This window comes from Phallusia mammillata, chromosome 1 (assembly GCF_965637545.1).
Source record: "Phallusia mammillata chromosome 1, kaPhaMamm4.hap1.1, whole genome shotgun sequence".
Lineage (NCBI taxonomy): Eukaryota > Metazoa > Chordata > Ascidiacea > Phlebobranchia > Ascidiidae > Phallusia > Phallusia mammillata.
The window spans coordinates 3,661,662-3,682,891 of record NC_137252.1 but is presented as its reverse complement, the minus strand read 5'-3'; the positions used below and the strand labels follow the sequence as shown (position 1 = coordinate 3,682,891).

Sequence of the window (21,230 nt, the reverse complement as noted above, 5' to 3'; positions counted from 1 at the left end):
GCAAAATTGCTTTATTTAAATCTCGCGGATCTAAGCAAACTCTTAGTTTTCCGTTTTTCTTTTCTACTATTACAAGAGAGTTCACCCACTTAGTTGGTTCTTCTATTCTTTTGATTACTTGCATGCTTTCCATTCTTTGTAGCTCCTGTTGTAGTTTGTTTTTGAGTGCAAATGGAATTTTTCTGCTGGGACGGACTACGGGACAAACTCTGCTATCGGTCTTTATTCGGTGACAACCTGGAACACAACCCAACCCTTGAAATAAATCTGAAAAGCTGGACAGCAAATTTTGTTCGTCACTGACAACCGGTTCCAGTTTATTTATTAGGCCAAGAGTTACTGCTCCATTTAATCCTATAATAGGCAATGCATTAATCTCCACAACAACAAATGGTAGAGTAAATGAATATTTACTTGGGCTCCCGTGTCTATCTTAAAACGAAGTGTACATGAAAGCACAAAAATGTCAACAAGCCAATCTTTTGGTGAACTAGTAGTACTTACAGATTGCATGTTGTACGTCTGAATTGTATCCGCGCGTTGCGCTTGCGGGTGATTAGCTGCACTGCAACATCGAGCGAAGTGGTTTCTTCCACCACACTTCAAGCATCGCCTTCGCCAGGCAGGACACGCTCTGACGTCATGTCGCAAGGCACAGAATCTGCAAACTCGAGGCGCTGGTAATTGATTACCACGTGGTTCGCGTTGAACAGCATCCAAGCTAAAACTTGTAGAATTTGTTGATCGAATCATTGTCATTTGCGATCTTACTGTTTCGTTTGTTATGGACATTTTAATAGCTTTTTCAAGCGTTAGTTCCTCTTCCCGCAGCAAACTTTGACGAAGTTGATCACACTTGATACCAATAATAATTTTGTCTCGGATTAATGAGTCGCAAAGTTCACCGAAATCACAGCTTTTAGACAGTTTTTTTAAATCGGTTATAAAAACATCTATTCTTTCACCATCATTTTGATTTCTGGAAAAAAACCTGTATCGCTCCTTGGTGATATTCTTCCTCGGACAACAGTACCTTTCGAAGGCATTGACCACAGTTTGAAAGTGCATTTCTTGTCCTTCTTCAAATTTAAATGTTGAGTGGATGGTTTGACCTTGCTCTCCCAACACGTGGAGCAACATAGATGTTTTAACTTTTGCAGCCTTTCCGTCATAACCAACAGCTGTCAAATAAAGCCTAAATCCCCTAATAAACTTAACCCAGTTTTGTGACACATTGCCACTCCATTGCATAGCTTCCGGCAGTGAGAACGAACCTTCCATTTTATTTGAAAAACCACTTCTGACACCATGTCATGAACGCACACACCTTTAAGCGGTTACCTGTATTGGCTGCCACGTTTAAGACGCGGTACACGGTTATATACGAAACGTGACGTCATAACTCAGGGACGACATCTAGCGGTAAATACATACATCACAAGCACCATTCACTATTTTTACCCAAGCGCTTCAATCAATCAATTCAGTTTGGTTTTCGTTACCGAAGCCGCCGACGCACCACCGATTGCACATTTGTCGTTTGTTGTTTTTCATTACACATTCGGTGGCTCTAAACCTTGCGGTCACGCCGCTATAAGTCTTCACACATTTTAATGAATGGCTTAATGCAATAACCATAACACTAAAATATCACCTATGAGTTTTCTGCGTTTACACAATGTGTTTTTTTATTTAACAAAGACTTGAGCTGTTGGGTAGATTTTGCATATTTCGTCGTGGAACTGGTCACCTGCTGCTGTTTGTCTTTATCGTTATACATGGTTATCTTTAGATGGAAGCGCGATTGAAATACATCACGAAGACTATCAATCGATCTTCAGGCCGTGCATGTATTGTTCTTTTCCGTTTTGTTTATTTATTTGTAGATTTGTTTATTTATTCATCTGTTGTTTATCGTTAAGCTGTTTTAATTATTTGTCCCTTTAATCTATTGCCTTCGCCATTATTTAATGTGAATGACCTATTTTCATACGAATTTCTTAATTACTAATGTAATAATAATGCAAACTTAGTATTGATATGTAATCACCGTTTTATATGTGTTCTTTCTTCTGGCGCTTGAATCTATTCGACAGGGATACTTCCGGTGGTTTGTCTTCCTGTCTAACCCTCAAAGCAGCTTTTTTCAGGTTGGTATTTTAGTGCTACTGTTTTTTGTTTTTTGTTTTTTGTTTTCTTTCGCCAAGCGAAATAAACTCAACTCAAACTCAAATCACTACACTTGATAAGCCTTGTATTTGTTCTGCGTCTGTGGTGTTTTGAGAAATCAAAAAATAAATAAAGTGAAAGTGCAGACTAAGACTAACTGTTTCGTGCTGATTTTGCCATAAGTTTGAATTCTTTAATGTATTGATTGTTTTTATTACAGGTGTGAATATAAGAAAAAAGAAACATATATACAAGACAATATCGTGATCGGTAACTCGTTCCAGTCCGTTAACAAGTTCATTAATTTTAGTTATTATTTTTACATTAGTGGAATGAGGGATAGTTTCCAATTGATTTTTTACAATCTTACTGTAAAGTAAACTAGACAATTTTGGTTAGAGATTTGACTAAACTACAAAATAAGTGTCAACTACGCCTTAATGTGATGTGAATTCATTTACTGGTTCTAATTACTGCTTCGTGACAAATTTCCCGGTTAGTAATTTCTGGTCATTGAGGAACAGAGAGTCGCGCCAGGATCAAACATATAGGATTCTTGAAGGCTGTCGTGTAACACAGCATCTGCGGCAATATGTACCAATGCGCTGTTTTTCGTGGTTGTTAAATCAGCCAGCACCGTAAAATTTCCATTGCAACCATATTCAGTTGGATGGTGATTAAATGAGAATATGCCTGCCAAGTAATAGCTTGAACAGTCAAGACCCTTTTCAAGCTTGCAAAACACGGGACTCCCGCTGTCAAGCTGCAAAATAATGTTTGCTGGTAAATAACTAGATAAAAACTTAGTTTATACTTGTCCGTTAAGGTAACTAATGCTGTGCTTGTCAATTTATTTTAAGCTATTGTTTGAAAAAAAATAAGCTGGATGAAAATTTCGTTTATACTTGTATTCGCCGATATCTTAAACATTGGCTCTAATCGGTCTTACAAATCGTAAAAATGAATATAAAGTTGTAACTTAGCCTTTAAACATACATACAAAGCTTCGATATAATTCGACTTTCAGCTTGATACCACTCAGCCTGCGCTGCTCAATTGGTAGAGCGCTAGCCGTAACGTGGCTTTAAAATCTACCTCAGATTTTACTCTAGTTTTGGCATATGTAAATGCTTGGCCAATCGGCTTGATACGACATGGCGCCTTAAATAGATCTGGCGTACTGAACTATCAAGTTTCTAGTTTTTCAGATTTTGCGCACTATGTTAGCTCTTTTATGCTAGCAAAAGCTCTTTCAAGGCTATATTTTTAGCGTTAACTTACCTTACAACTGACGGTTTGAAAGTTACCATTGCTTGCACAAAGCATGTTTTCCGGGTTGTGAAGTTTACCTTGCAAGCAGGCGTTGTTATAGTCAAGTTCAATTTTTGCCCATTGCAACCGACTTGACATGCTGCCTAGGGAAGTTATTAAAATTTTATTTTTTTTAATTTTATTTTTTTTAATTTTATTTTTAACGCAATTTTGATAATAAAACGCTAAAAAGTTTCTGGATTTTTTTACCCTTATTAACATAGTTTGAGAACCATTGCCATGGCCAGTCCACTTTTTGTGATATATAAGAGGTCGAGTTTTCAATCCGTTTTTCAACGGCAGTTTTTCGGGCACATAACTGGTATTCTCCAGAATTTGAAACAAAAATTAAAGTCACTCGTGTCAGTACATTGAAAAAACATTATGGGAAAATCTACTAACTACATAAAAAAATTGGCTAATTTTCGATAGGTGGCGTAAAGAACAATTTTTACATTTGAAACGTTATATTTCTAATAATGTTTTCGGTTAGAGCTATTAGGGTCGGGGTAAGGTATTAACATTTGAAATTCAATTAAAAAGCAAAAAACTTAGTGAGTTATGTAAAATTTTAAAAACTTATTTCCCAATCCAACCCATCTTTAGCCGCTAAATAAATAATTCAGCTCTTTACGTCACCTATCAAAAGTTAGCTAAATGTGGGTCTCCCGTGAGGTATGGTGTTAATAGCTCTACCAACATTATGCACCTTGTTCATTCTTTCCATGTCCGATGCCATAACAGACGGGATCATTCTGACGAATATGTTTATTTCGAAGACAGATGCGTGGATTTGTCACTTCTTCTTCCAGAATCAACAAGGCTAAATCCCTTCTGTGACATTTCACAATAATGTAAATCTATCTAGCAGTTGGAATTTTAATGTATCTCAAAATTAAGATATTGTGCCTAAAAAGGACGATTTAAAATGTAACATGTTCGAAAGAAGTAAAGGAGAGACAGTCAGTGCACGTATGAACAAGCGATTTGAACGATGTCCGTCAGATTTTTGTTAATGCCGTTTCTCGTTAACGTTACAAAATGGTCCACGTGATCGATGCTACAATTATTTTTTTTACATCGTAGATAGTTTCACGCTTTAGGGAGCGCCATTCTACTGCATATAATTTATACCTATATGTACAAATTTATGTACAAGTATGTACGTTTTCTGCCGGCGCCTATGCTTAGCTACACAATAACCTTCGTAATTAACGATAAAATCGTAGGTAAAGGTGCAACAATCGAACAAAAAACGTTTAAAGCTCAGCAAACTTTTTAGTTTTAAATTATCATCAACAAACTTTTTAACAGTTACCGCAAAGATAACAAATTTGCACGTGCCTAAACTAACCTTCTAATACGCGGTCCAGTCCATTTATCTTTTCTATCGGGCTTTTGATCATCCTTTTCTATTTTCGTTTTGGAGGGTATGAGACGTTTCAGCTCGGTAACGTTACGTTGCCTTATTCCGTTTCTATCAATTTCGATATCCACCTCACCAACCGTCACGCGTAGATTTTCAACAAAAGTTTTGTTACTGCGAAATAGGTAATAATATAGATTTTTGATGTGTTTTTATAAGCAATTACAAATCGTTTTGGCAACATAAAATATAACACCTGAAAGAAATAGGGGTCCACTGCTCATATTTTTCGACATACAAGACAAAATATTTTCGTTTTTATCTTGTTTGGAAATATAAGCGTAGATCACTCAGTGACTTGCAAAAAACATGTGACACTGCCCTTGGATCAAATATTTAACTGCCATAGTATTTAATCAGATGAAACTTACTGAATACAATGTCCAGCTGTAGCGATGACACTCCCGCTTAGAAGAACGCCGCCGCAGATGTATTTCCATTTCATAAAATTACCTACAAATTTTTTTTGGAAAATGGCCACTGACCAAGGAAACTGTCCACGTCGTGCATTTTTTCCGTTCCCTGAAAAAAATCATCTACATGTAAAAAACTTAAGCAAGATTTATTTGCGACATAAGATTGTGCCTGTGTCTGTCGCACACATTAAAGTGTCCCAAGTTGTTGTAATTTTTGTGTGTACGTTAAAATTTTCTTGTGAAATTAAGCGTCTTAGAGGAAGCGTACTGATGCAATTTGAGGTCACATTGCACTGGTATGTTAACGGGAATAGCAGTGGTTTTAATGCTGGTTAACTGACAAAAAATATTTGTATTTGTAAACGATAAAATAAACTTTTTATGTCCTGAATTGTTTTAGAACATTATTAAAGATAACTGAAGCTCTGTGGCGCCTCTAAGCGAGGAACCGATGACCAACGCAGCAGTCAAGTACCGATCCATGAAGGATTTGTTGCCAGGTGACGTATAAACAATACAGGTACAGCAAAATTTAGTATTTTACTGCAGGCTGATTCCCCAAATTATGCCAGACTTGGATCGATTTCAAGCCCAAATATTTATCCACACCCCAGATTAACAACTTAATTGAATATTAACATATCAGGAAATGGCTTGTTTTTCTTATTTTTTTGGTATGACTTTCTGCTCGTTTATATATTGTTGTCTTCATTCTCAATGCATACAGTTTGAAAGAAGGAATTTTGCTTGTTGCATTTATAACCAATTTGTTTTGTGGTAGTTATTTTGTATCGTTTGTTGATTTCAAACGTAAAAAAACGCATCGCTTACTTATTCGCTTGTCGAGGAGCTCTTCGTTCCAATTTTTTACCCGCCTTTTCCTCTTGCAGCAGGTTTGCCCACAAGAAATGCACTCAAAGTCGTAGCTCATTGTAAATGCTGTTGACGGGTAATAACCTGCAAGCAACGTGGTAACTTGGAAACTTTGTGGGATTACAAAGTTGTAAGTCAGCGTGGATTTGGGATTCAGTTTGAATAAAACGTAGATGTTTGGGTCATACTTTACAAAGTAAATCCAATTGTTTGAAATAATCTGGGCTTAATAACACCTTTTTCAAATCAAGTTTGGACCCGGTTTACAAGAAAACAAAATAAACGCACCCAGCAAGTATAACGGGTGTTTTCAAGGAATTTTGTCCATATGTTTATAAATCCAAATATTTTAATATTTGTATTAAGTGTCGGTAGGTTAACTAACCTCGTGAACAAACACTTCGTTTGGCATTCTGAGATCTAAAAAACGTATTGTTGAAAAGAAAGAATCAAATAAACAAGGTAACTTTACGCATGTTGAAGCAATAAGTTTTTCGTCACCCGAACTTCTGAATTATAACGAAATTAGAATTTTTAAAACCAACATAAATAATTAGTTTCATCGAACGTGACAAGAGCTATATCTATTATTAACCGCAAAAATTTTGGCAAGACAGGTTTGTACAAATGTGTACAACCATGTCCATTACTTGGCATTTCTCAAGTTTTTTTAATCAATGTTATGTTACAACTACATGATCCTTTGTTTTGCAAATGCTAGCTAGACCTGCCCAGTTTGTTGCATCATACAAGTTTATTGCTTACCGTATGTTTGGCCATATTCCCGACTTTGGTTCAACGAAAAGAAGAATATTGACAAACACCAAGGCAAACAATTCAATTCGAACCATTCTTGATTCCCCTAGTAAAAAAATACAAATTTACCATGAGGTAGGCAAACTAAAAATATATAGAGTGACGTTCAGGCCGAAACTTCAGGACACACGTTTTAGTTAACGAAGGTTCGCTTTTGGGCGTGAACTTGTCGGTGTTAATATACATCGTTATTTGACAAACTCGCAAAAAGTGTCACTGACAGAGGGAACCTACAGTAACATTAAAAGAGGAAAGACTATAGTTTTAACTACGTTACAAATCTATAATCGGAGCATGGGCTTCCGAATAACCGTCATTACAACACAACTACTTTACCTTTCAAGAATTCTCTTCTGTCCACACTTTTTGATGTTTTATCGATATTCCACCAAATCAACCTGAATATATACTGACACAACAGGAAATTGAACCAGGTAAACATGACCACAATTAATTCGGTTGATACCTTATGGTAACATCTTGGTTTCCTCTGCCGCGTGTTTCGTTTGTGGTTTGTTTCATAGGTCAATGCAGATGAGTACCAATATGCTTGGGCAAATGCGTTTAAAAATTTACAAACAAGTTTGGTTTCACAGTGTTGTTTTTCTATTTTATCAAACTTTTTGCTGATAAAAAGCGCACACGACGAACCTCCCATAAACAGAGCATCAACTCTTTTTGAATTATTATTGATGTCCAAATACATTTTTGTAAATGCGTTTTATTGATTTTGTATTATAGCTTGTAGCTTGTATTATAGCTTTTATTATAATTTGATCTGGTAAAGCCAAATCTTTTTCATGCTTCTTCCAACGTTGTTATCGAATAGGCTTGATCAAGTCAGAGTGGTAATTGAGCATGAAATTGGGACTCGAACTCGGTCAAACTCAACCGTACAAAACTCGAACCGAAACCAAGCTGGAAAAAATGAGTCAAAAATGATGCCGAGTGTAAAGTAATGCTCGAATCAAGCTCGTCGCATTTCAACGCAAAACCAAACCTTACCACAAATATTAGTTCATGTTTATTAGTTTCAATTTTGACGTACTAAAACTACAAATGTGATTTATTTTAAAGTACCGTTTCAACTTCTTGTTGAGGGTAAGCTTTATTGGGTTTAGGTATACTGTCTGTTGTAACAAACTGTTTGTGTTTCTGATTTGGGCAAGCTACTACAATAATTAACATATATATCAGTGTTTTGTATTCGTTAAATTGTTCAGTTGAAAGAATGTGTCATTTGTGTTTGTATCGTTTTTATTAGTGGCCATAGAGCAGTTGCCCGCGAACAGTTGGTATTTACTGTCTTAATGTCTTTGTAACACATAATTTTACCACTAAATGTGCAGCACAGAACCAGCAATGACCTAAGGATTTTCTGTTTCAACGAGCAAGTATGAGGAATTAGGCCAAGAACAAAATACCATCCAACCACTACAGGAAATACAAGGTGCCTAAAATGTACCGCTACGATCTCGTTTAAGAAGAATTTAAATGATTTACCAACCACAAAACCAACCCAAGTCTGTGGCTGATTTACATTTACTGACCTGCTGACATTTTGCTCTTCATAAAATCGCGCTGCGGTTCTCATAAACCACAATTCACCTTCTAGTAGGCGTAACAAGAATAGTGTACCCATCTTAGTTTGATTTGGTGTAAAATTCCAATATGTGACTTTCGTCTAACAAATCTAGTTTATATTTTCATTAAAGAAAAACAAAATAGCAAGTGTCAAAACTAATGCGTTCACCATTATAAATATATTTCAATTTATCTTATTGTAATACGATGGAACGTTTTAAACATCTTCAAACGTTAGATAACTAAGGTATCATATTTCTATGTGATTGTGGAAAAAGTGATGTGGTTTTATTGATATTGTTTCTATTCATTAAAGGCATGTATTGTTGTTTTGTGCTAAGGTGTGTTAAATGTGTACAGTAGCATTGTTAGCTACAAAATCTGATCTTTTCCAAGGGCAAGTTTAGCGTTTCAGAATAAACCAACAGTACAAACGCCAGCAGCACTACCATGTCTCTAAGTAAATCCAATTGTTTGAAATAATCTGGGCTTAATAACACCTTTTTCAAATCAAGTTTGGACCCGGTTTACAAGAAAACAAAATAAACGCACCCAGCAAGTATAACGGGTGTTTTCAAGGAATTTTGTCCATATGTTTATAAATCCAAATATTTTAATATTTGTATTAAGTGTCGGTAGGTTAACTAACCTCGTGAACAAACACTTCGTTTGGCATTCTGAGATCTAAAAAACGTATTGTTGAAAAGAAAGAATCAAATAAACAAGGTAACTTTACGCATGTTGAAGCAATAAGTTTTTCGTCACCCGAACTTCTGAATTATAACGAAATTAGAATTTTTAAAACCAACATAAATAATTAGTTTCATCGAACGTGACAAGAGCTATATCTATTATTAACCGCAAAAATTTTGGCAAGACAGGTTTGTACAAATGTGTACAACCATGTCCATTACTTGGCATTTCTCAAGTTTTTTTAATCAATGTTATGTTACAACTACATGATCCTTTGTTTTGCAAATGCTAGCTAGACCTGCCCAGTTTGTTGCATCATACAAGTTTATTGCTTACCGTATGTTTGGCCATATTCCCGACTTTGGTTCAACGAAAAGAAGAATATTGACAAACACCAAGGCAAACAATTCAATTCGAACCATTCTTGATTCCCCTAGTAAAAAAATACAAATTTACCATGAGGTAGGCAAACTAAAAATATATAGAGTGACGTTCAGGCCGAAACTTCAGGACACACGTTTTAGTTAACGAAGGTTCGCTTTTGGGCGTGAACTTGTCGGTGTTAATATACATCGTTATTTGACAAACTCGCAAAAAGTGTCACTGACAGAGGGAACCTACAGTAACATTAAAAGAGGAAAGACTATAGTTTTAACTACGTTACAAATCTATAATCGGAGCATGGGCTTCCGAATAACCGTCATTACAACACAACTACTTTACCTTTCAAGAATTCTCTTCTGTCCACACTTTTTGATGTTTTATCGATATTCCACCAAATCAACCTGAATATATACTGACACAACAGGAAATTGAACCAGGTAAACATGACCACAATTAATTCGGTTGATACCTTATGGTAACATCTTGGTTTCCTCTGCCGCGTGTTTCGTTTGTGGTTTGTTTCATAGGTCAATGCAGATGAGTACCAATATGCTTGGGCAAATGCGTTTAAAAATTTACAAACAAGTTTGGTTTCACAGTGTTGTTTTTCTATTTTATCAAACTTTTTGCTGATAAAAAGCGCACACGACGAACCTCCCATAAACAGAGCATCAACTCTTTTTGAATTATTATTGATGTCCAAATACATTTTTGTAAATGCGTTTTATTGATTTTGTATTATAGCTTGTAGCTTGTATTATAGCTTTTATTATAATTTGATCTGGTAAAGCCAAATCTTTTTCATGCTTCTTCCAACGTTGTTATCGAATAGGCTTGATCAAGTCAGAGTGGTAATTGAGCATGAAATTGGGACTCGAACTCGGTCAAACTCAACCGTACAAAACTCGAACCGAAACCAAGCTGGAAAAAATGAGTCAAAAATGATGCCGAGTGTAAAGTAATGCTCGAATCAAGCTCGTCGCATTTCAACGCAAAACCAAACCTTACCACAAATATTAGTTCATGTTTATTAGTTTCAATTTTGACGTACTAAAACTACAAATGTGATTTATTTTAAAGTACCGTTTCAACTTCTTGTTGAGGGTAAGCTTTATTGGGTTTAGGTATACTGTCTGTTGTAACAAACTGTTTGTGTTTCTGATTTGGGCAAGCTACTACAATAATTAACATATATATCAGTGTTTTGTATTCGTTAAATTGTTCAGTTGAAAGAATGTGTCATTTGTGTTTGTATCGTTTTTATTAGTGGCCATAGAGCAGTTGCCCGCGAACAGTTGGTATTTACTGTCTTAATGTCTTTGTAACACATAATTTTACCACTAAATGTGCAGCACAGAACCAGCAATGACCTAAGGATTTTCTGTTTCAACGAGCAAGTATGAGGAATTAGGCCAAGAACAAAATACCATCCAACCACTACAGGAAATACAAGGTGCCTAAAATGTACCGCTACGATCTCGTTTAAGAAGAATTTAAATGATTTACCAACCACAAAACCAACCCAAGTCTGTGGCTGATTTACATTTACTGACCTGCTGACATTTTGCTCTTCATAAAATCGCGCTGCGGTTCTCATAAACCACAATTCACCTTCTAGTAGGCGTAACAAGAATAGTGTACCCATCTTAGTTTGATTTGGTGTAAAATTCCAATATGTGACTTTCGTCTAACAAATCTAGTTTATATTTTCATTAAAGAAAAACAAAATAGCAAGTGTCAAAACTAATGCGTTCACCATTATAAATATATTTCAATTTATCTTATTGTAATACGATGGAACGTTTTAAACATCTTCAAACGTTAGATAACTAAGGTATCATATTTCTATGTGATTGTGGAAAAAGTGATGTGGTTTTATTGATATTGTTTCTATTCATTAAAGGCATGTATTGTTGTTTTGTGCTAAGGTGTGTTAAATGTGTACAGTAGCATTGTTAGCTACAAAATCTGATCTTTTCCAAGGGCAAGTTTAGCGTTTCAGAATAAACCAACAGTACAAACGCCAGCAGCACTACCATGTCTCTTCTTTGTGATTACATGCTGCAGAAGCTGCAAAGACAATAAATTCATTCCGTGTAATGTAAAGACAAACTAAACCAAAAATATGTACAAGGCGGTAATCATGGTCAAATACGTTTCCGGTCCGATAAAGCATTGCACAACGAAAATAATAAAGTACAACAACACTAAGATATGGCATAAAACATTAAATCATAGGCGGTCGTGGGTATTTAGTATTAGGATATGATACACGATAATTTGTAGATCACGAAGGTTTTCAACTTGGTGTGAAAATACTGCAAACACGTGCAGAAAACAAGGAAAGTCATGACTGCTTGAAAAGTGCATTGTAAACGTCAGTTTTTTGTTCGACTGAAAAGACGTGATTTGAAACAATACACCACACGCATTGAAATAAACAACAAACTTATTGTAACATGTGCCTATATTTATCTAACACCGATGTGCACTCTTCATTATCCCCATTCTCATCTGCTTGCTGAAAGTAATCTAGTTTAGATGCAGAGAATACGCTATGTTGAATAGTTTGCTCCTCGATAGCGTTATTTAATAAGTTAGTGAGCACCGAAAAATTTCCATTGCAATAACCATTGTACGATATTGGCTTGAAGGAAAATATACCAGCAAGAAAGAAGCTTGAGCATTCATCTCCAGGGTCGATTCGGCAAACCACTGGGCTCCCGCTATCCATCTAAATTAATGCAAACCGGTCAAAATGATAACCAGACCGTACATTAAACATTGCCCTCAAACTTGTCAGTATTGAGCAAGACAATCGCTTTAAATTAGAAGTTTTCAAATGACTGTTATAATGCCCTGCCCTACTTCGTTATATGGTGCATATCCAAGAAAAAAAATACAGTCTTATGCCTAGGTGGAATAACGTTCAATCTAATAAGTTGTGGTTACGTCTTGTATTCCAAAGTTACATGATTTGTTGAGTACACATGAAACGTACAAATGGCGTGACCACAACTTACGTTTCACGAGGTTCAAACCCAGGACACTCCCGGGGACGAATCCCGATCAGGGTGTAATATCTGCATCTGGGTCAGGCGCGCCGGACCATTTGGCCAAGTTCGTGCCCGATCACAACTTTTTTTTTCACGGGGTTCGAGCCCAGGACACTCCCAGGACGGATCCCGATCCGTTTTTTTATGTCTGTATATGGGTCAGGCGCGCCAGACCATTCGGACAAGTTCCTTACAGACCACAATTTTTTGATAACATAAAAAGTTGATTTAGCAAACTTGAACGGTTATTGATTTGTTGCTATTTAAGCCACATTTTGGTAAATACATACTTGGCAACTGGCGGTTCTTTCTTCAGGTCCTGTGGCACACAACATGTGGCCATTGGATATTTCAATACAGCTGTTACTAAAGTCTAACTCTACCCTGGTGAATCGCAGTCTACTTGATATGTTTGGTTCTAAACAACAATATTATTTAATACTTTGATCCTAGTAAGTTAAACACATGTGTAATTGCAAAGGAAAGCCAAAACAGTTTAGATTGTCTTTTAAAACGGTATATTATCTGTGTAAAAGCATGAAGCCATTACAAGATAGTTAAGCTTATGTACTTCGATCCATGGGCGCCGCCAGAAAATTTTGCAAGAGGGGGCAAATTTTGGCTGATACTTTACCGCATCAAGAATTTGTTACATATGAAGCCATACATCGTGTACTTCACTATTGAGTTGCCTAAGAGTTAAAGCATTTAACGATGTAACAAATCCCCACGCTGCCACTTTAATTAGGTTTGCTGCAAAATATGTTAAATTGAGGTACAGTGAAATTCCAGGGGGGGGGGGGGCAAGTGCCCCCTCTTGCCCCTACGTGGCGGCGCCCATGCTTCGGTCTATTTGTGTAGGTCGAAAATAGGTCCCTGTCAGCAGCGGCTAACGCATCAATTGTGTTTTGTTAAGGTTAGTTTTTCTCGAATTAATAAAACAACAGCAAAATCTCTGCGCTGTGATTATGATTTAACAGTCAAAAATCCACTAAGGATGGAATTCAACAAGATTTGCACGCTGGGAAAAAAGCAAACAAATAAAACTGATAATACTACCTGTCCCTGTATACCCATGACCGATTCCATAACATACAGGTTCCCTCGGCCAGGTTTTTGCGCTTCGAATACAGATTCTAGGTTTGTTCACTGACTTCGCAAGTTGAAGTATGGCGAGATCATCCCTACAAACGTAATTTCGCGTTAGTTACACAAGACTGCTGCATATAACGAGACAAATGTTTCAATGTATTTTTAAGTGCTAAACAGTTTACTATTTTTTGCCATTTTTTTTATTTTGTAAAGCGATATCTAATTTTCATTAAATATGTAGGGGCAATTCAATGAACCAAAAGTTTATACAAAACGCGTACATCTCCAGCAAATTGTTATTTGTAATAATGAATCATTAATTACCCTCTGATGTTTCCGATTTTGTTGCCACGTAGATTTAACGTAGGCTTCACCAATATGTGACTACCATCTACACTGAGATCCCTCAAAAGATGTAATCTGCGTTTTCTTAATCCTGTTTCCCTATCCACGTGAATGTTATTTTCCCCGATTGTTACTCGTAAGGTGTTGTCGATATCGTTCGTCGTTTCGTCTGGGCTAAAATTAAAATTTGCAGAAAGTTGATTTGGTGCCAAAAGTACTTTTGTTGTTTTGATATTGCAATCTTTGTTGTGTGCATCGTAATGCGCATCAAACGACGGCAAAACGTGTTAGCATTGTCTTTTGCTTATGAGTAATATTCAGTGAAAAGTTTACTTTTATTAATATTCATGTTCGGATTAACATAACCTACAGGCAAGATATATTGATTCAGAGTTGTAAGTCGGGCCAAGTTCGGGTTCCGACTGGTATCAGGGCCGGGTTTGGACTAGGGTTTCTTAAAAAAAACGGACTCGTTTCGGGCCTGAATGTACACGTTGTGTCAGCATTTTTTTTAATAAATTGAGCTAGCTAAGTAGCCAGTTGCTGGTCCTGACCTAATGTCGGACCTTCTAAAAACCATTCGGGTTCGTGTCGGGTTGCAGTTTCAGGAACGTTTACAACTCTGTATTCATTATCGGCAACAGCCCAGAAGCGTTGAATATCCTACAGACAAGGTAGATAAAAACTACAATGTATCGAAAAGTACAATCCATTTTGCAAGTTAGTGTTTCTATGTTAAGTAGGTTCATGAATATCATCGTAAGAGCCGGAAATTTCGAGTCAAATTCAGATTACAATATAAATCCGCTTTTGTTCATTAACCAAACTGTATGATTACTAAGCTTATTGTGTTAACCAAATTGCAGTTACTTACATGCAATGAGCGGAGGTAGCAATTTTGTTGTCACTGAGCAACACTCCACCGCAATGAAATTTCCAACCAATGGGAGATCTTTTAAAAATGGCTACTGACCATGGAAACTGACCTATTTTTGTTTTTCTTCCATTTCCTGCACAAAAGGTTGGGAATTTGGAAATGCGGTTGTTTACAACGTAAGCGTTTTAACATGAAATAAAAACCAATTACAAATGTAATTGAATGCTGTGAGAGCAAATGTTTAGCTTCACCTTGCAATGTATATGATAATAATTTAAATTTAGTCAACCCCTTTATTAGAGTGGTGCTTTATTGTATGTTGCGTTTTACTGGTGTTGCCAAAGAGACAAATGCCTTTCAAAAGTTCCGTCAAACATCTTATGCCGTTTGTTTGGTTTGCAGCAGTAAACCAACTGAATTACTTACTGATTCTCTTGGCAAACTGTTCATCGTCACTGTATTGTTTTTTCTTGCAGCAGGTCTGTCCGCAGGATATGCATTTGGATGTGGCACCTTGTAAATATCTTGCAGTAAAGCGCGTGGACGGAAGGTAACCTTTAAGGAAAAATAACTTGTTATCTTCTATAAGATTATGCGGTGGGTATCGATTTTTAGGAAAAAAAATTAGGTGGATCTGAAAAACCAAATTAAATGGATAACTTGCTCACGTCTGAACAGAGAGATTTGGCTTTTAAAAGCGTAATCATATTATAGATCGTGGTTACAATGCTCAGTAGCTAGCAGCCTTGAGTTTGGCTGACAAAAGGGTAAGGACCCCACCTAGTGGAGCGACTGTCTATTCGCATATCAGATACACATGGCTCTGATCCAACGAAAATGGTTCTAGGTTCTTTTAGGCTTTTATTAACACTATTCCTACCATTTGACCCTATTCTTGCTTTTTTAAATAGTAAAACAAATTGAGTGATGTTGGTATGCCTGTTTTAACTAAAAATGCCGCAATAAACAAGGATGATCGCAGTTATGAATTTCTGTTCATTTTAACCGATTACTGGTCAACATGGCGAGCCCCTACTACACAAAGCTAAAATTTGCAGCATACGGGGCAAGCAAACAGTTCTTGTAATTCGACTTTCGGCGCCCTAAGCTCTGGGCCTGTGTATCTCATTTGGTACACTGCGAGTGCCGGAAAGAATCCTGTGGTGTTCGAAATCCACAGCAGGCTAGGTTTTGCTAGCCTACGTCTTACCATGTTAAAATTCTTGTGACGCCTAGGTGTACCGTATTATGATACTTTTAACTGAAATTTTCTTTCATCCGAAGAAATTATTTACTTTTTGAAATTATACAAAAAAAGTTTTTGAATTAAAAACCTTTGTTATATTTTGTCAGCATGCGATTTTAATTTTCTTTGTAAGACAAATAGTCGGCGACAATGGAAAGTTTCTCACCTATTGGGCAAGTAGACCGTTTGTTCTTGTAAATATACGAACGGAAGTCCCTGACAAATGTAAATGGTTATTGAGTAGTTTTATGGGTATTTTTGCAGTATTGAACTTTCACTTTTTCTAAATAGCATCAGATATTTTTTCCGATAAAACCACAAGCGTGGAACACTATACACAGATATGTTCATAAGTTCAATGAGAAAATTAACGACCCAAACAAACTTAAAAAGCGACATGCTTTATTTACATAACGTTCGGCAAATGCTTGTGTTATAATCAGTGATAAAAACAACCGTTTTGTAACATGCTCACCTCAGATACGTGCTTTCATAGGGAAAGGACTGACTGACAGCCACAATGAAGGGCAAGACTAAAGTAATGGTTCGTAGTTTCATCTTGGACGTTATATCTAAAAATGAGCAGAAGTAGGCTACTTGCATTTCATGACAATATATTGCAGTAAATAAAAAACACTAAATCGTATTCTTCTATTGTTTCGTGGATAAAGTTATTTTACTTGAACAGCGCCGCCAGAATAATTAAATCAAATAGGAACGGGTAACGTTAACATGTTTTCTGAACTGCACAAATAACATTTTTTCATTTGATTACGCATGACAAAAAATATGCAAACATGCAGCAAATAGGGCTTTTCGATAAAATATAACAAAGTGGTGACATTATGTCTTAAACCCTGGCGGTATTTATGTACAGCAATTACATAACCATCAAAATTAACGGTTTGGCAAAAGAATCTGTAATATGAACCATGACCATAAATCAAAATTACACTATTTCGTTAATCCGAGAACAATAAAGCAATAATTTACTTACTTTAAATTCTTTTGTTTGATGACTCTTCTGCTTGTAATTTGTAGCTCACAGTTGGTACTCTTATATACAGTCCTGACGGATATATGTAAACCGCAGAACAAAAATTTATATGAAATTGATATGAAAGGTTTCTTAGTACCAACATTTTTTTTTAATTTTGCCATGTCCGCTGTTTTAAGAATAATCTGACAGCAACACGACAAGAATAGATAATGGTTTTTATTTCAAGACTACCCTTTCGATGGAATTATAATGCCTCAACCTATAGCTAAACCGCGCCGTGGGTTCATTCGGTCAAAATGCAATCTTCAAAATGGCTTCGGAAATCTATTTAACCGCATGACACTGCTATTCCGAAATTTGATTCATGCTATTATTGCGTCCTTAGAACGTGATTTTATAAATTTGAGGGTCATTACCGGTTGATCTGAATAGCATTTTCCCTTGGTTGAAAATCGAACAAAATACATGTGTGTCCTTTACATCAACCCATATCTCCATTTGGGCTGATTTAAGACCATTTGATTTTAGTTTCTGACCGTTATATAATGGATATCTTACCAAACGTTATTTAAAGCCAACTGCTGACTGTGATGTTATATTGTGTACGGGCTTGAAATGTTTTTTTTTTCTGCTAAAAGCCACATGAATTTTTTGCCATTTTTAGGTAAAAGGTTTTGCTTTTTTAAGATTAGTTAACACTCGGCATTTGCCTTATCATCGAATCCATGCCTGACAATGTGATTGATTTACAAATACTTTATCTCATTGTAGTTGCATCACAATAATTTCAAAGTGTTGAAATATGGTACATTGCGATGTAACAGCAATGCTGTGAAAACTTTTGACGTAAAAATCAAGGTTGGCCCGATACAAAGCTTTCAATCTGTTACCGGTGCCCGATAATTTACAAAAAAATATATTGCGATCTGAACCGGTACTTGACTACGTATAAAATGCATTAATCAGTTGAAAAATTTGGTTCATTTTTGACCAGGGTCTGCCCGTATTGTATGGGACAAGGCAAAACTGTTATCAAAAAGTAATAAACTACATACTACGTAGTAATTCTTTTCTTATTATTGAAATCTCCTTTCAAGTAAAACGACCGCGACGATTCAGGGTCATTAAAATCAGATGAAGAAAATTCAGTGTGAAAAACCACTAAATCTGTCGCTATGTTTTATTTGTTTTATCAAAACAAATGCATTTCGCTATAAAAAGCATCATCAGTGTCTAAAAACAAAATAAAAAGCGGGATAAGAGCAAAAAATGCAAAAAACACACACCACCAGACCAACCGCAAAAAGCCTTTCCTCTGTCTTACAGGACTGCAAATGCAGACCGGCAGGTATGGCGTTGATAAAACACACGAAAAAAGGCGAGGAAAAGATAAGGGCGCAAAACGAAAAAACAAACACGATTGCAACAACAAAGCGATTGCAGTTAACGAACTGCCGGAAGGACCATCGCTTGAACATTTATTGTGGCGCCGGTTAAAATTAGCCATTTGTTTTCACAAATATCCAATTTTTCTGTCCGCGGTTCCTCCACAAAAACCACATTATAACAGAGCGCAATATCTAACTTTTTTTGAAAAAGTTGGAAATGTTTATTGTGGTAGTGCTGAAGAAGGGCCGCGCGGTCACCCCCTGCACTTAAGTCGGACGTCCGCCAAACAGACCGATGTGAATTCCATCGGGTCGAAAACTTATTTTTTGTTTGGCCGACGTATTGTTCTTCACACACCAAACACGTGGCAACATATATTCCGTAGTTACGACACGAAAGGTGCTGACGTAAGTGAAACAGTCTTTGCTGTGACCGCAAGTCAGTCACCGGAAAAACCATTGATTTGGATTTGCCGTGGTGACCGCACAGGGCGCATTTGCCACAAGGGTCTGCATTTGCAGTCCTGTAAGACAGAGGAAAGGCTTTTTGCGGTTGGTCTGGTGGTGTGTGTTTTTTGCATTTTTTGCTCTTATCCCGCTTTTTATTTTGTTTTTAGACACTGATCAGGGGCGGCTCGTGCGAGGGGGCTGCGGAGCTGCAGCACCCCCAGTATTTTTACTTGACATTCCTATTCCAAGTTGTTACACAAAACAATCTTTACATATATTTTTTATGTTTGATCAGTGTATACTAAGAATAACTTTTATGGCATTAATCGGCATTTTATTAAAATAAAATTAATAAAAAATTTGTATTATCAAAAAAAAAATTTTAAAAAATAATAATGATAATAATAATAATAAGTTATCTATGGCGGAGCTGCAGCTCCAGTTTCGTGACGTTTCATGACGTTTTCAGTTGTGCGCATGCGCACTTGGAAAAGCTACATGCCGGGCGAAATAGGCGAGAGGGGGCTGTGGCTCGCGCAGCCCCTCCCGTGACGTAGCGCTAGTTGTGTTGTCTGCTTCGCGTCAGTGAGCTCCAAAGCCAAACCCGTGTACTGTGTTTTTAAGTTCGACAGTGAGTGCAGTTAAATAATTGTTTTGCTATCATTAAATTTATTGTTTGACTGTTAGTCGTGACTTTTTAAGATGACTGTAAGTGGGTTTCAGTTTTTACAGTTATCATTTCATTAAATAAGTGCATCTAACACCTTGAAAAAGAAAAAAGGTCATCTAACACCTTTAAAAGTCACAATTAACCTTTATAATAAATAACTGAATTAAAAAGATTTATGAAAGTATGGGACAAAACATCTGCTACTCCAATGTCATGCAGGAGTAAGCAACAACAAGAAATACTCAGTTTTTGTTCCTAATGCTACCAAAGAAACATTAAATTTGTGACTGTGAAGTTAAATGCCTCACTGAAATTCAGGCAATATCAAATGCAGAACAAACAACTGCAAGCAACAGGAATTTTGAAATGAAGACAAAAAAAGAGTGAAGACAATTTAAAGTGTGGATTTCTTAACACACCATGTGGACAGTATTTGCAACCAAGTGCAATCATGTGTATTGATATAATGGACATGTACTGGTCAAGAAAGTACACCAGACCCCATGTACTGTTTGTCTAAACAGTAGCTGCTAAATTGCTTCACAGGAAGTGTTTCTTAAGAATGAACATTCTACAGACAAGATAGTAGTGACACCAAGCACATCCTATTGTTGATAAAGAAAAGCTAGTTACTCAAATGAAAATGTTTCTGTAGATCTAATGTTCATGATTACTTTGAAATTAATTAATCTAGAGATGATGTTTTGACAAGTTAAATTACTAGGATGAAAAATCCTTTTTCCTGATCCATTATTCCTTCAAAGGCAGAACAGTTCTTTTTAACACTGAAAAAGATGCCATTTTTTCTGAGGAACACCAATATTTCCAAAAGACTTGCACTTGCAGTGCTAGAACTAGAATACTAAATAGAAAAACAGTTTCTTAGTTATCATTTGGGATTAAGGAAGAAGCTATCAATTATCATGCCCAAACTATAACTTCATGATTCATTTTGGTTGGAAAAAGGAAGCACAAGATTTAATAATATGGTTTAAATTTAAGTGAGAGTGTTGTAAATTTTAAAGCTTGAAGGCGTTTTGCACTTAAAAAAGGAATTATAAGCTATTTGCCAGCAAGCAGCAATTATAGCAGTCAAGAAACTAAAATACAATTAATAGTCTGTACACAAAAATTTAAGAAAGATGTTTAAATGAACAAGTTCTGAAACCAATGTAATGTGGTTGTTAAATTTGTTAGTTATGATACCAATAAAAAGCTGTATGGCTAGTTTTTTTGTGTGACAATAATCTGTGAAGTGTCATAGAATATGTTGAAAACGCTGACTGTGACTAAATTTACTTAAATGAAACATGACAAATTTTGTTGTCGAACTGAAATACTTCGACCTTTTTCGACTTATTTGTATCTTTTTTTTTCTATATATATTCCTGTTGTGTTTTACCATATTTACAACCGCTTCGTTTCGAAGCTGTG

At 36.2% G+C, this 21,230-nt stretch overlaps 1 protein-coding gene and 1 pseudogene across 2 annotated transcripts; both read right to left on the bottom strand.

Moving 5' to 3' along the window:
• Positions 1-171: 171 nt before the first annotated feature.
• LOC145208960 (uncharacterized) lies at positions 172-1,315 on the bottom strand (annotated as a pseudogene). Its single transcript, XR_013854971.1, has 2 exons — positions 505-1,315; positions 172-237 (listed from the first exon to the last, which is right to left on the bottom strand). The product of XR_013854971.1 is annotated as an uncharacterized LOC145208960 (transcript).
• Positions 1,316-11,754: 10,439 nt separating this feature from the next.
• LOC145209093 (chymotrypsin-like elastase family member 2A) lies at positions 11,755-18,933 on the bottom strand. Its single transcript, XM_080079337.1, has 10 exons — positions 18,344-18,933; positions 17,286-17,357; positions 16,764-16,860; positions 16,455-16,504; positions 15,469-15,597; positions 15,040-15,175; positions 14,145-14,339; positions 13,788-13,912; positions 13,019-13,146; positions 11,755-12,406 (listed from the first exon to the last, which is right to left on the bottom strand). Exons 3-10 carry the CDS (start codon positions 16,844-16,846, stop codon positions 12,122-12,124), a joined length of 1,131 nt encoding a protein of 376 aa, XP_079935463.1. The 5' UTR covers positions 16,847-16,860; positions 17,286-17,357; positions 18,344-18,933; the 3' UTR covers positions 11,755-12,121.
• Between the last annotated feature and the right edge of the window lie 2,297 nt (positions 18,934-21,230).

Coding starts and splice junctions, on each gene's coding strand:
- LOC145209093 (XM_080079337.1), bottom strand. CDS start 16,846: ATGAAACTACGAACCATTACTTTAGTCTTGCCCTTCATTGTGGCTGTC. Junction 14,340..15,039: donor GCTACCTCCGCTCATTGCAT/GTAAGTAACTGC, acceptor TTTTAATTTTAG/CCCAGACGAAACGACGAACG. Junction 13,147..13,787: donor TCATGGGTATACAGGGACAG/GTAGTATTATCA, acceptor ATTGTTGTTTAG/AACCAAACATATCAAGTAGA.